Source organism: Zingiber officinale, chromosome 11B (assembly GCF_018446385.1).
Source record: "Zingiber officinale cultivar Zhangliang chromosome 11B, Zo_v1.1, whole genome shotgun sequence".
Lineage (NCBI taxonomy): Eukaryota > Viridiplantae > Streptophyta > Magnoliopsida > Zingiberales > Zingiberaceae > Zingiber > Zingiber officinale.
Genome location: NC_056007.1, coordinates 67,512,276 through 67,527,444, shown reverse-complemented (window position 1 = coordinate 67,527,444; position 15,169 = coordinate 67,512,276). Strand labels below are relative to the sequence as shown.

The following is a 15,169-nucleotide window of genomic DNA, read 5'->3' as shown; positions in this document are numbered from 1 at the left end:
AAGAAGTGCACTAAGGCTCCTGTGGAAACTATCCAGGCAATCATTCACTAGCTTGAAAGATTCTCTTGGCCGGATACTTCTAGCCAACTCTCCAAGAGGATGTCGCTTAGATGACAACAAGATGTCTGTCCTGCCAAAAGTATCACAATATTTCACACCGATTGAAGAGATGAAGTCATCCACGGTATCTTGCCCATTCAACCAATGGGGCATGAACATCGTGGGACCATTTCCCATGGTGACAGGTCAGTGAAGGTTTCTGCTCGTTGCTGTGGACTACTTTTTAAAATGGGTGGAGGCTAAGCCTCTGGCAATGATAAGTGAGCAGATGGTCATCAAGTTCATCTGGTAGAACATCCTCTATCAGTTCGACATCCCCCGTCGTCTTGTCTCGGATAACGGGAGACAGTTCGCTAGTCAGAAGCTCAAAGAGTGGTGCAAAAGCTATGACATCTAGCAGACCTTCATCTCAGTCACCTACCTCTAGAGCAATGGTCAGGCGGAGGATCACAAACTGGGAGATCTTCAGAAGCTTACAAACTCGGCTCGACCATGCAGGAGGTAACTATGTCAATGAACTCTCAAGTGTCTTGTGGGCACTTCGCACGGCTCCAAAGGAGGCGACCAGCGTAACACCATTTCAGCTGGTGTATGGAGGAGAAGAAATGGTTCCTATAGAGGTTGGAGTAGAATCTGACTGGGTGTGACTCTACGACGAGGGAAATGGCAAGCGAAGGTTAATGAAGCTTGACTAGGTGGATGAAGCGCTGGATAAAGAGGTCGTTCGGCTAATAGCTTACAGACAATGGATATGGCAGAACTACAACAAGAGGGTGATCCTGAGGCCCTTTCAAGTTGGTGATCTGGTGTGGAAGAAAATCAAGTCGATCGGCGACATTACCAAACTCGAGGCACCATGGGTGGGACCTTACAAGGTCGTGCAAAAACTCCACTTGGGGGCCTATTACTTGGAAGACAAAAATGGGAGACGACTCAAGCGATCATGAAACGCAAATCATCTCCAATCCTATAGGCCCGGGTGAGAGGTGCGTGAGCAAATATAAATGTACTTGTGTATATGCCTTCTGGATGCAGGGCTGATATGAATAAAAACCAAAGCTTTCTAAACTCTTGGGTCGACCAGGCCAAGTTAAAAGTTGAGCGGCGACTATAAACCCCTATTTTCATTAGCGGTTGAGCAGCAACCTTAAACCCATATCTCCATCAGCGGTCGAGCGGCTACCTTAAACTCTTGTCTCCATCAACGGTAGAGTGGCGATCTTAAACCTTTGTCTCCATCAGCGGTCGAGCGGCAACCTTAAATCCTTATGTCCATCAGCGGTCGAGCGATGACCTTAAACCCTTGTCTCTATCAACGGTTGAGCGGCGACCTTAAACCCTTGTCTCCATTAGCAGTCGAGTGACGACCTTAAACCCTTGTCTCCATCAGCCGTCGAGCGGTGACCTTAAACCCTTGCCTCCATCAGCGGTTGAATGACAACCTTAAACCTTTGTCTTCATCAGCGGTCGAGTGACGACTTTAAACCCTTATCTCGATAAGTGATCGAGCGTCGATCTTAAACACATGCCCGATGAGGAACAGTATCGACTAAAAATGAACACGCGCTACTCAAAAGCTCCAAGTTTTTAAAATGTGGTGACCGTTCAATAATCAGGAGTGGATAAATCTGCTATGACTACTCATCACCGATCGGAGGGTTATAGCACCACACCTAAAAAGTATGAACAACTCACAGTTTCGCTCGGGTTTGCACAACAACACGTGAACGACTAAAATGCAAGTCAGACCGAAAGATGCTGAATGACAATCTGGGGATGAACAAACAAGAAAAGAACACCAGACAAGTGATCATTCATTAACACTTGCATGAGGATTACAAACATGCATGAAGGATAATACAAAATCATTCGCTTGAGCAAGATCACTCCAGATAATCCAATGCATCGTCAAGCAGCGACTCAATTAGCTTGCCCCGAATGATAACCTTGCTTTTCAGAGCGGTGTGGAGGTAGCTGCCTTCCTTGAGTTGGTTGAGCATCCCGTTGATCTCAAGGTCGAACAGATGAAGTGCCTAATCGGTGACCTTGTCATTAAAAGCATCCGAGTGGATGTAGAATCACTTCATGAACTCAAACCTACTTGACTCGGCCTCTTGATAAGTCTTTAACGCAGCTCAGGAAGCTTCCAACTCTGGCTTCAGTGCTGCCAACTCCTCATATTTTGTAGCGAGCTGGATTTTCGTGACAGTCTGCTCAATCGACTGTCCGTCCCGCTCTGCCTTCAGGGTAGCCTTAGCTTCCTTCAAGTTCTAGGCCAACACCCAAAACTATTTATTTTTTATCTATAGATCTTCAATAGCCCAGAGCTTCCTAGTGTTGGCCGAATGAATTTTGGATTCAAAGGTGTTGGCATGTTTATTAAGCCGAGCTAATTGGGTGGTTTGCTCGGCATTTTTTCCCTTCTCCGCCTCTAGTTGCTCGGCCCTCTTAGCCAGATCAGCTCTTAGTTGAGCCATCTCAACATTCATCTGCTCCAACTGCGCCTGAGAAGCAGATGCTTGGCTGCTCGGCGCACTTAGCTGTTTAACTTCTTGCCCCAAAAAAGTAAGCCTTTAACACATGACCAGACTCTCTACCCAATATTGTGAGGAACTAGAAAATTATAAAAGTCGATCAGAGATAAATTAAGAACATACAAAAGTATAAACAACTTACCCCAATGGACATCTGGGTATGGCTATTCGCGAGCGCCCCTGGAGGCATAACTACTGCACGGGCTCTGGTGTTAGCCCATATCTATGCGATCGACCCTTCAATAATTATCTGGTGCTCGAGGGGTCGGGATTTAGTGTTGTCTGACTCACGCCATTCCTTAGTCGGAAGATGGATAACTGTCGTTATGTGGTGTCGGTCGCTCGGAGCTGATTGGGCCGATATCGCTCTGCTAGATGGGCGAGACATTGACACCGGCCGGATGCCAGACTTTTAAATTTTTGGTGGCAACGACATGAAAGCAACTGGCGGTGCGCAAATAGTTCCCTGTGGTGGACCAAATAAGGATGGTGTCCGATCAGATGATGTAAGGGGAACAGTCGCTGTGGCGGGAGCTGGCGTCGAGGTTTCAACCTGCTCGGCGGAAGGAAGGTGCGGGCTAGTTCTGCTAGGAGTCCACACCACGGAGGAAGCGGATCGCGATGTAGTCTCTGCCCCGCGCCTCTTGCGGCTTATCAGTTGTTCCCCAGAAGAGGCCGAGTTCGACGCCCCCTCAATCCGAATCATCGACAGCCGTGCGGAGGGAGGATTCGATGCACCAACCACTCCACCGTTGGGCGCTCGACTGGCTATCCCTTCGTTCACTATGGATGGCGCTCCCTCGCTCTCTCCAAGCAGGTCTTCTTGTGAGTCGATTGGCCGCAAACCGCGGCTCTCCAACTCAGCCACGACCGCAACATTGATCTTTGCGTCCGCAAGTTTGGCTTTGCTGACCAGATGTACCCTTAGAATTATGTGAGCTACAAAAATGGAGAAACAATCAATTAGATTCAATGAGAAGGATGACAAAGAGCATACCTAAGCTGGCCGGGAGCTTTGTACACAGATCGGGCTCAAGCCGAACACATAGAGGATTCCCTCATGCAGTAATTTATGGATATGGTATTTTTGCCCGGCCAATTGTGAAGTTGTATGGAGGTAATCCGATCGACTCTTGTATTTCTTGAACTTTGGAGGATTCAACGCCTCTAATTGCCATCTGGTCGGGAAATCTGATCGCTCCGGAAAGCGAACGAAAAAGTAGTAGTCTTTCCAATGTTTGTTGGAGGACGACATCTTGTCAAAAAAGATTAGGCTCACTCAAGCTTGGAAGAGAAAAATCCCTGGTTCGGACAGTTTGGGGTAAAAGAAATAGTGAAAGAACCGAGGAGTGAGGGAAATGTCGTACAAGCAGAACAGAACGACGACCCCGAACAGCAGCCGAAAGGAGTTCGACACTAGTTGGTGGAGAGAAATACAGAAATATTTACAAATAGAAAAAAAAGAAAAGGTGGATCAGAAACCGTAGACTGGTGGTAAATTGGTTCCTAAAAAATGTTACGAAATCGGGCGGCGGTTCGTTCAGACGGTCAGAGGGAAGACCAATTTGATAGTTAGGCGGAATTTCATATGCAACCCTCAAACTCTCCACATCGCATGCGTCAAACGTAGACTCAATGAAGGTGTACCAGAGTCCAAGAACGGTGACAAGAGGTTGAGATAAGCTTGCCATTGAGAGAACGAAAGAACAAAATCAAAGATGAATGATAACCGAACACTAAACCGAATCGATCGAAGAACCTTACAAGGAAGATCACACAGAATCAATCAAAGAAGCTTACAGGGAGACCACCGGTGAAGAAGCAGAACGCTATAGTGGTGATGCTCGAAGACGAAGGCACGAAGTGGAGAAGATGACAGTACACGCGATGCTTATAAACCCCACGGCCGATCGCTCTCAACCATCCGATCCAAGGTTTCGAAAACCTAAAAGAAGATCTGATCGTGGAATTCGAAACGACTCTAGTCACGTCAGCAGAGGATATCCATCTATCTTGTCATGCGTGCGACGGCAAAAAGAGGGGCACGTGGCATGCAGTTACCAGACAACATTTAATGAACTTAATTAAAAGGGATGACTGTGTGCTCGACCATAATTGTCAACGATTTGTATGGGCTTCGAGAAATATGGATGACGTCGACGACGACCGCGCTCGCTCGAGGAAGCACATTTGGAGAATTCTCAAAGTATTGTCGCTCATCGTCCCGCTCTGCATAGAGAATGGGTTACCAGACCGATCGTTCGTTTACCATGGTTAACAACGATCGAGCCGCATTGGTTGATGCACCGATCAAATACTAGGGACCGAACACTCCGATCAGACGTAGAAATCGCCAAGGAAATCAGTTGTCCAGTCAGTCAGACATGTAGCCTCTTTCGACTAGACTTGAGGGGGAGGCTTGTGATGCGGCGATAAGGGAGAGCCCACCTGTCATGGGTTAGTGGACACAGTGTCAGTCAAAGTCAAGGTGGTCAACATCAAGGCTTGTGGAAAGAGCCTCGGCCAAAGGTGGTTGTCTGGTTATCCCGGTCGGCAAAGGAGTGGCCGAGCGGATCACCTGCCGGTCAGACGAATGGACATCATGGGTCGGTCGGACGAATGGACAAATTCATAGCCGGTTGTTTCGGTTGGTAGGAAAATGAGCCGCTTGGACCGCCTGCGCGTCTGGCGCAAGGAATAACATTACACAGGAGAGGATGAAAAAATAAAAGAGAACACTCTGTCTATCATTAAATATGAAGAAGTCAAGACAAAGAAGAACACTCCATCTATCATTAATGCACGGAAGTTAAGACAAAGAAGCTTTCCTCTAGCAATTAATATCATTAAATAAGGGCAGATGAACGATCACAAAGAAAGGTATAAAAGAGTACACCTAGTATGAGGAGAGACAAGGTTTATCTATTTCTTGATTACTCATTCTATCTTCCTGATTCTAACTTGAGCGTCGGAGAATCAACGCCAGGGACCCCATGATTTGATTTTGTTTTACAGGATTGAGATCTTCATCCAGTCAGTAGTTGCCCCATTCCCGACTTTCTAGCTTCTCTCATTCGGACAGGATTAGACGCGATAAAGAGGCCCTCGACAAGATCTTGCTCCTCAAGGCACACGTCGACACAGCAGAGTACCACTTGCTCCATCTTTGATAGAAACATCACCTCCTCACCCTGACAAGGCCGAATCACCTCAATATGAGTTCCTCCATAAAGGCTATGACACACTAGCTTCGTAGGGCCTTATATCCATGGTTCGTCGAAACGGACGTGGAACGGCTGGAACAGGCATTCCGGCACGGAAACGCCTCATGCCGTTCCAAAGTTCCGGCAAATAACGTGACTTGCTCTGGAACGTCGTTCAACGGTAAAAAAAGGGACCGAAACGGCTAGAACGGCATGTACTAGACAACCGCTCGCGGCCTGTTCTTCGGTGGCGACTAGTTGCCAACGAGCAAAGTGGCGTGTGGTCGGATGGCGGCGGAAAAGCACTCCGCTCACAACCTCTTTTCCGGCGGCGACTCACGACGGCATGCCACCGGAAAACAGAGCAACGGCGAATCAGATGAGACGGTAAGCACTGTGCACGGTTGCGATGCAAAGACAAAGGATCGTTTTAATCAAGACTTAGGTTTTATTAAAATTATATAAAATCCTAATTTAATTAAGTAATTCAAATGTGCCTTGCACGGTGTCGCCTTCACGATGATGGCACAAGGCACATTTGAATTGCTTAATTAAATGTGCCTTGCACGGTGTCGCCACGTCGTCTGATGTCTGTGAGCTCATGTAGTTGAGGAAGAGACGGAGGATGGCCGTTGACTTTCCACCTGATTTGGAAGAATAAAAAAAATAAAAAAACGATCTATGGCTGGATTTATGAATTCATCGGTTTATTATTTGATAAGAAGTGACTACTCCATAAATAAACCGTGAAAACTTTTTCTTACGAAAAACTTTCTTTAAGTTTTTTAAATTCATCCTCTCCTCGTGAAATAAACCGTGAAAACTTTTTCTTAAGAAAAACTTTCTTTAAATTTTTTAAATTCATCCTCTCAAATAAACAGAGCATAATTATTCTTTTCCATTCAAATCAATTCATCGTACTCTTCAGATGCTAAATACTCGTTTCATGATTTTTCTAAATAACAACTCAAATGATTTAGATTATATATAAGAAAAAACAAAAAAATAGCACACGACCTCAAAACAGAAGCAATTAATTAAAAAAAGCAGGAGCAATTAATTCCACGAAACGTCACAGTTATCCGGAATCCAATTGATGTGCAGACAAGTGACAGCTTAATCCGCAGTCTCCGTTGGAAAGGTCCACCCTGCTTGTGCAGGCAGTACCTAACATGACTTAAGGGGGTCAGTAGGATCCTCTCAACTTGAGTAGTTTTGAACCTATACTGATAGGGTCGAATCTTCCATCCCTGCTGGGTAGTTTTGAACTTCTCTTTCACCCCGAGTCACCAATGAATGAATCCACCCATCGAATATTATGACACATGGCACAAGGAAAAAAACAGAGAAGATTATGTCAATGTAACCAATCATCCAAGCAAATTAAAAACAAAATCTGTCGATAATTCTGATTTGTCTGCTCAGTTAGTTAGTTAGTTAGTTAGAGGATAATTAATTTATTATATAGGGTAGGAATTAATTTTCAACACAGAGAGAAAAATTCTTGCCACTTTGTAGCCACCATCTGGTGGTTAACATAACATGCATTTTGACTAAAAAATATATATATCTTAGTATTCTTTTTTTTTTAAAAAAAAATACTAATTCATAAAATTTATATATTTGAAAAAAATATTTTCCTCATTTTTATTAAACCTGCATAGTAAATACTTAGCGAGCCAAGTAATCTCTATATCCGTGGGGCCAACATTAAAGGAGACCGTTAAAATAATAAAATTTTTTTAGTGACCCGAGTAATCCAATTTGTTGATCTCATCAACCCAACAAATCAATCCTATGTTTGTAAAGCTAAATATTTTTGCTCTCAATTCAAATTCTTATCATCTTGGACCACTCACATAAATTGTAGGAAGTTAGGCAACACACCCATGACATAGGGTTGAATTTACTATTACGAGGTAGATATTACTATAAGAGTAATAATATGTATAGGGAAAAAATTGTAGGACAAAATTGAGGGATAAACATATAAATTTATAACTCATCATTTTCACTTTTTGTCGGTACATCATTTTATGTGTCTATCCTTAAGTTTTTTCTTGTGCATATCATTTTTTTTTTTTACTATAATGAATAAGAGGTGAATTTTGACAAAGTTGCAAAAAATACCTTCTCCATACTGGTCAACTAGAGTTTTCTAATTTATCTCCCCGTAGATGACGATATGGAACTACTGGGATGATAAATTGTATCTTTTACTACTAAGGTAGTTAGCCAATATAAAATAAAAAAATAAAATAAAAATAAAATAACAAGAACTATTATTACATGGTAAAAGATGATTCGTTCGTCTTAATACCCCATCAATCTTATTATTACAATATAAATTATAGATAACTGTTAACTATTAGTATAAATAGTTATGATATAGAGAAAGAAATGTTTTGAAATATACCGAATTTCGATCCTAACATAACTACTATTGCGTGCGAAGGATAAGTTTAATGATTTCGATATATATTGAACAATCTTATTGCATTAATTTCCATGACATGTGCGCAACGGTATCAGCTTTGCTTGCTCTGCACATGCGTCAACAGCGACAAGATTATTAACATGCTTCATTTAATGTAAATATGTAATTTTCCTCTATACTGGATTTGCAGTCAAAAGCGTTTTCCTATCATTATTATCATAAATTGCACCCTATTTACATTGAAAGATGACTACGTCTCACATGAAATTGATAGATAAAACCAAATCAATTAATATTTATTATCCATTCAACTATTCTCTATATCTTTTTACTCCTTTGGTTAACACATATTAATATAATACTGATTAGCTATTTGATATTGTATTCTCTAGTGAGTAGTGTCCCACCACCATGGATGGCTGTCTTCACATACATTCACCTGTCACCAACCGCCACTTCCTCTTTTAACTTCGTCTCAACTCCAGGTTACCGCCATTTGCTATCGATCAGGAGTAGAAGACAAGCCTACCTGACCTCCTTTCTTGCCTCTCTTGCAAGTTAGAGAATCGGCTGTGTAGTGCTTTGGGCTTTGAGTGCATTTCAACAAACACTCGACTAATTTATATATAGCTTTTTGCTGTTCACTTGTTTCATTTATTGTAGTTGTTGATCTTTTGTCGGTATACCAATTTGCTTTGCTTAGATTTCCAAAATACTATCCGTATCCCACAAATCCATTGATACAGTTGAATACATCCATAGATCTAACTCTCGTGGTCCAACGGCTGAGCCACCTTTGAACACATTAAATACCTTTGGTGGCCGAACCAACTCACTGTCCCCAAGTGAGTTTCCTGTTGACGAATTTGCACGACCAAGTGCAATGGACATGCCTCAAAGGCAAACCATAAATGCCATCCTGTGCCGTTAAGTTGATTAACTTTGAAGTCAAGGCAGCAGCGCATTTAGTGAAAGTTTGTTTTCTTTTTCTGGTTACGAGTGATTATTCTTCCACTGGAGTGCTGCAGAGGAAATGATGAGGTGAATCATGTCTGGTAGGTCAGTTGCTAGCTCTTGCTCGGAGTAACAGAGGAACGGCTGAGCTTCTAAAAGTGGGGGTGAGTGCTCACTGGACGTGTTCAGCGATAGCACAGCAATGAGCACTCTCATCTTCACCCTCGTCCTCATCCTGTGTGCATTCATTGCAAGTCTCCAGACCAGTTTGGGAATCACAAACCCTGAGGATGGTATCCCTTTGTTTAATTTCATCTAGAGTTTCTTGTGCATGCTTTGCAAATGTTTCTCGTCTTTCCCTTTGCAGCTGCTGCTCTGCGATCTCTAATGAGCGAGTGGCAGAACGTACCTCCAAGCTGGGGAACGACCGACGACCCTTGTGGAACGCCTTGGGAAGGTGTATCATGCAGCAATTCTAGAGTCACTATTCTGTGAGCATCTTTTCTGAAACTGAATGACTAGTTTCTTTTTCAGCTGTCACAAGGTTATTTAACCTGGTTTTCGCAAATTTCAGGAAACTGTCAGCCATGGGCATCAAGGGTACACTGAGTGCAGACATTGGTACGCTCAGCGCATTGAAGACTTTGTAAGACTTTTTAGCAATTAATTCTTTGGTTGCTAGCTAGCTCAAGCAAGGATTTTTCATAAAAGAAAACATGTTTATGAAACAAAAGAGATCTTACAAACAAGAGAACCTGCAGGGATCTATCATTCAACAGGGAGCTTGGTGGTCCACTAACTCAAAATATTGGAAACTTGATGAAGCTGACCACCCTGTAAGGCAAAGTCACTTAATAACAAGAACTCAATCGCTTCAGATCGTCTTCAGCTGGACCTTCTTAAATGTTGTACTATTTTGCAGAATCTTAGCTGGTTGCAGCTTTACTGGAAACATCCCGGATGAACTAGGATCTCTACAAATCCTCTCATATCTGTAAGCAAAACTATTCTGGTTTGGAATGCTGAGCCTTCGATGCGCACTCACTTTGATCTATGATTTTCCCAGGGCTCTAAACTCAAATCAGTTCACGGGCAAAATCCCGGCTTCCACGGGCATGCTCTCCAATCTTTACTGGTTCGATATCGCAGATAACCAGATCAGTGGGCCTCTACCAGTCTCCAACGAAAGAGAACCAGGATTGGACCTGCTTCACCACACCAAACATTTGTAAGTTATTACTGAAGAGTAGAAATCAAATAAAAGTCAGGTCTACCTTTGCAAATTTGAATAATTGATCTATAGTTTATTTAAATTATTCTTTTTTTTCTTCCTATGAATGATCCTTCTTCTCTGCTTGCTTAACAGTCATTTCAACAAAAATCAATTATCTGGTTCCATCCCAGAAAAGCTCTTCAGCTCAAACATGACACTGTTACATGTGTAAGCTTGTAGATTCACATTCCGTCTAAAACTTGAGAAAGCTTGTAATAAATTCTGACTCCTGATTATTCTACATTTGGCAGACTTTTTGATGGAAACAGATTAACTGGAGGAATCCCAGATTCCCTAGGTCTAGTCAAAACCATTCAGGTTCTGTAAGTATCCTTCAATCTGACATATACTTTTAGTGTTCTTCAATATTAACTGGTTTCTTTCCATGGCAGACGATTGGACAGAAATTCCCTAAGTGGACCAGTCCCATCCAATATCAACAATCTTACAAACATCAACGAACTGTAAGACATGTATTCCACATCGTATCCTAGGTTATTAAATAAGGAGAATAGCATAGGAACAATCGAATGGAGAACAAATATCATTGTAGATATTTATGACTTGATATGTGGTTTAGCATGTAACATCACATGCAGTTGATCAATGCAATAGAAGTGCTCACTTCCTGCGTGCATCTTTTTCAGAAACCTAGCAAATAACAAGTTGACGGGGTCAATACCAAATCTAAGTGGAATGGATAGCCTCAACTATGTGTAAGACTTTACAGAATTCCCTTAAGTAGTAGAGCTATCTTTCATCGCAATTCGCAACCGACTGCATGATTTTCAGGGATTTGAGCAACAACAGCTTTGATATCTCAGAAAGCCCAATTTGGTTCTCGGAGCTCCAATCACTCACTGCATTGTTAGTTCAACAACTGGTGATTAATATGACTCGAGCAATTTAGTTAATAACCTTGACTAATGCTTCCATTCTGAATGCTCCAGAGTGATACAATCAGGACGGCTTTATGGAAAGGTACCAGAAACCCTGTTCAGCTTTCCTCAGTTGCAGCAAGTGTAAGTGTCATGCCAAATGATTGACTGGAAAAAGATGATATTCTGCCAACTAAAAGTGAAATCCATACTCTTCACAGGATACTAGATTTCAATGATTTTAGTGGCATCCTTGAACTGGGCATGTCTGTCAGCCAGCAACTACAACTCGTGAGCTTCAAAAATAATAATCTCACAGGAGTCGAATTGACACCCAATTACACTAAATCCTTGATGTGAGAACTCTGACATGCAGATTTATTGATTTAGTTTCATTGCAATTTATTCAACCTTAGTTAACTTTCAGTAATCCACCACTCATTCCAGACTCGTAGGGAATCCAGTTTGCGATCAATATCCAACTACAAACTTCTGCACTCTTCGCCAGCAGCCGGCAGCTCCTTACTCGACCAGTCTTGGCAATTGCGTGGGGAACTTATGCCCCTCAAATCAGAGTCCTAATCCTCAGAGTTGCATTTGTGCCTATCCATTCCAGGGAGTGATGTACTTCAGAGCACCTCGTTTCCGAGATGTGGGGAACAGAATGCTGTTCCAACAACTAGAAAGTGAATTGTGGACTAAACTTGGTCTGACACCTGGATCAGTGTTCCTGCAAAATCCATTTTTCGACAGTGACTCTTATATGCAGTTACAACTTAAACTTTTCCCATCCAATGGAATGTACTTCAATAGGTCCGAGGTCCGACAGATTGGGTTCGATTTGAGCAATCAAACATTCAAGCCTCCACCAATGTTTGGACCTTACTATTTCATTGCATCCCCATATACTTTTCCAGGTGGTCTCTCTATCTTTTGTAGCATATTTAATACCATTTTCTATACTGACTCAGTGAATTCATCATTTAGCCATTGAAGGAAGATCCACAATGAGTGTTGGACTGAAAGTTGGAATAGCAGCTGGTTGTGCACTGCTGGTCATTGGACTTATTGTTGTGACTATCTATGCCTTGAGACAAAGAAGACGTGCTGAAAGGGCCATTGAACGAAGCAAACCTTTCGGTAAGTCGTAAGTGTTTGTTCCTTCTATATCTTGTCAAAGTCGAAACTTTCCACAAGGCATCATACAAATACTTACAATGTAGTTTACATTTGGAAAATTTCAGCATCATGGACACGCAACGGAGATGAAAGCAGTGAGGCACCACAACTGAAGGGAGCAAGATGGTTCTCTTATGATGAACTGAAAAGATGTACTAATAACTTTTCTGTATCTAATGAGGTTGGTTCTGGAGGTTATGGAAAGGTAATTGTTGGCTCTGTGTCAAACTTTTATGAACAAAGGACCAGAAAATGACATTCTTTTACCCGACTCCTTTCAGGTCTATAGAGGAATGCTTCCAGGTGGACAGATAGTTGCAATCAAGAGGGCACAACAAGGATCAACACAAGGTGCAGTTGAATTCAAGACTGAGATTGAGTTGCTGTCAAGAGTTCATCACAAAAACTTAGTATCACTAGTGGGTTTCTGCTTCGATCAAGGGGAGCAGATGTTGGTATATGAATTCATTCCAAATGGAACACTAAGAGAGAGCCTCTCTGGTAAGATTAACGCCGCCCCTTGAAATTCATCCTCAAAAATAAACTTTTTTTTTTCTAACTTATAATTTCAGGGAAAAGTGGGATACTGCTTGATTGGAGGAGGAGGCTACGAATTGCACTTGGTTCGGCAAGAGGATTGGCATATCTTCATGAACTAGCTGATCCTCCAATCATACACAGGGATGTTAAGTCAAGTAACATCCTGTTGGATGAACACTTAAACGCAAAGGTTGCAGATTTTGGCCTTTCAAAGTTGATGTCGGACACTGAAAAGGGCCATGTCTCTACTCAAGTCAAAGGAACCCTGGTCAGTAGTTGTCATTCTAATTACCATTACGATAGCATCATTGATCATGAAAGAACTGCTTAAATGGAGATTATATAGGACCTATTCTATTCCTCAGAAATCACTTTGGTAGTATCTATATAAACTCAACAGTTTAGTACTCCTTTACAGGGCTACCTTGATCCTGAATACTACATGACACAACAATTGACAGACAAAAGTGACGTTTACAGCTTCGGAGTGGTGATGCTGGAGATGGTAACTGCTAAGCAACCAATTGAGAAAGGGAAGTACATTGTTCGTGAGGTGAAGATGGCAATAGATGCTAATGATGAAGAATTTTATGGCCTAAAGGAGTTGATGGATCCTGTAATTCAAATTGCAGCAAATAATCTCATAGCATTCAGGAAATTCATAGAGTTGGCACTGAGGTGCCTAGAAGAATTAGCTGTTGGTCGTCCGACCATGAGTGACATAGTGAAGGAGATAGAGATGATGTTGCATGATGATGGTCTAAGCACAATCTCTCAGTCAGCATCTTCATCTGCCACAGACATGGGGAATTCAAAAGGCATTCGCTGTCATCCTTACATTTCTGGCCCAAAAAAGGATGTGAGTGAGGATGCCTTCGAATACAGTGGTGGCTACTCATTCTCTGGAAAACTCTAACCACAGTGACAAGGCAACTCCTTGAAGATTATCTAATCTATATATGGATTATGGACACTACAATGTTTTCGATGGTATCTGTGTGTACAACTGTAAAATGAAAAAAAAAAGTTTTCTAGGTTGGGAAGGGATTACAGTAAGAACTATTATTTCTCTTACAAATCAGACTCAATGTCCCTTGGTGATAGGTTGCTATGCCCCATCACAAAACAAAGAGAGTTTTTCTTTTGAAAGAAATTTTAGAAGTAAATCAACTAAATATTTCGATTGAATAATCATCTAGGCCTTGGCCTAGGTTGAGTCCTAGCCCACACACATTGTCTCAATGGCCACAAAAGTCCCACGCAGCAGGTGCACATCTTTGAAAAAAAAGTGAAGGGTTTTGCTCCACTCACAGTTTTCATCTCTCTAGACATGGTTAAGTGGGTAGATATAATTTGCAAAGAATCGAGGACAATTCAACTGAAGTAAAAATGTGAGAGCAACACTTCTGAAGTGGCTTCCACCACCTCCCAGTGGAATGGTCGTTTGCAGTAAATGTGGACTTAAATAGCCACACTTACTGAAGTGTCTGCAAAGGCAAGGCTTCATAAGGACAGAATCATCATAATCTTCCATGTGCACGTATCATTTTCACACCTAATTTCAACTTCTACAAAAATATCAACAATTGTCATACTTGCTAATAGTCTCGATCTTCTGCATCATTATTCCTCAGCTGATAAAGACTTTGGACGAAGCACTGAGGACCCGTGATCCACCAAATTAAGCGATTAACATCACATATACTACTCCTTTTGAAGTTTATGAAGTTGGAATCCACGTTTCAATACGCTAGCTCTGTTGACTTAGTTTATTAATTAGCTGCCTCCCTTGTCCATTATATATATATATTCCAGTTATCCTATGAGTTTATCATTATAGTTTTTGGGAGCAGACTTTCACTATCATTTTGTGTGGATTATATATATATATATATATCTATGGGTAGATCATTAATTGATTGGTAAAGATAACATTTGTAGAGTTTTTTTAATTAGTTGGATGACATAGTAAATTGATAATATTCTTGCAGTGCCATATACAACAAGAAAAATTTTAGGATAAGGTTATTCATGACGAAAGAACAGCATGAGTAGTGTACCTAATCTATATGTATATATATAGTTAAGTGTCGGAAGCAACACAAATAATT

At 41.8% G+C, this 15,169-nt stretch overlaps 2 protein-coding genes across 2 annotated transcripts; both read left to right on the top strand.

The window, feature by feature from the left end:
- The first annotated feature begins 204 nt into the window (after positions 1-204).
- LOC122033986 lies at positions 205-1,007 on the top strand. Its single transcript, XM_042593126.1, has 3 exons — positions 205-245; positions 329-701; positions 819-1,007. The coding sequence occupies exons 1-3, from the start codon at positions 205-207 to the stop codon at positions 1,005-1,007; spliced, it is 603 nt and encodes a 200-aa protein (XP_042449060.1).
- An 8,211-nt stretch (positions 1,008-9,218) lies between these two features.
- Positions 9,219-14,136, top strand: LOC122034942 (leucine-rich repeat receptor protein kinase HPCA1-like). The gene is made up of 19 exons (XM_042594301.1): positions 9,219-9,481; positions 9,556-9,679; positions 9,763-9,834; positions 9,950-10,024; positions 10,111-10,182; positions 10,255-10,416; positions 10,555-10,629; positions 10,713-10,784; positions 10,854-10,925; positions 11,109-11,177; positions 11,254-11,328; positions 11,412-11,483; positions 11,561-11,695; positions 11,787-12,259; positions 12,327-12,479; positions 12,584-12,723; positions 12,800-13,019; positions 13,091-13,326; positions 13,477-14,136. The coding sequence occupies exons 1-19, from the start codon at positions 9,391-9,393 to the stop codon at positions 13,972-13,974; spliced, it is 2,886 nt and encodes a 961-aa protein (XP_042450235.1). The 5' UTR covers positions 9,219-9,390; the 3' UTR covers positions 13,975-14,136.
- The last annotated feature ends 1,033 nt before the right edge of the window (positions 14,137-15,169 follow it).

Excerpts from the sequence above, each read along its gene's own strand:
- LOC122034942 (XM_042594301.1), top strand. The coding sequence starts at position 9,391 with ATGAGCACTCTCATCTTCACCCTCGTCCTCATCCTGTGTGCATTCATT. Across the intron at positions 11,484-11,560 it reads TTTCCTCAGTTGCAGCAAGT|GATACTAGATTTCAATGATT; the intron begins GTAAGTGTCATG and ends TACTCTTCACAG. Across the intron at positions 12,260-12,326 it reads CCCATATACTTTTCCAGGTG|CCATTGAAGGAAGATCCACA; the intron begins GTCTCTCTATCT and ends TTCATCATTTAG.
- LOC122033986 (XM_042593126.1), top strand. The coding sequence starts at position 205 with ATGGGGCATGAACATCGTGGGACCATTTCCCATGGTGACAG. Across the intron at positions 246-328 it reads ACCATTTCCCATGGTGACAG|ATGGTCATCAAGTTCATCTG; the intron begins GTCAGTGAAGGT and ends ATAAGTGAGCAG. Across the intron at positions 702-818 it reads TTGGAGTAGAATCTGACTGG|AACTACAACAAGAGGGTGAT; the intron begins GTGTGACTCTAC and ends TGGATATGGCAG.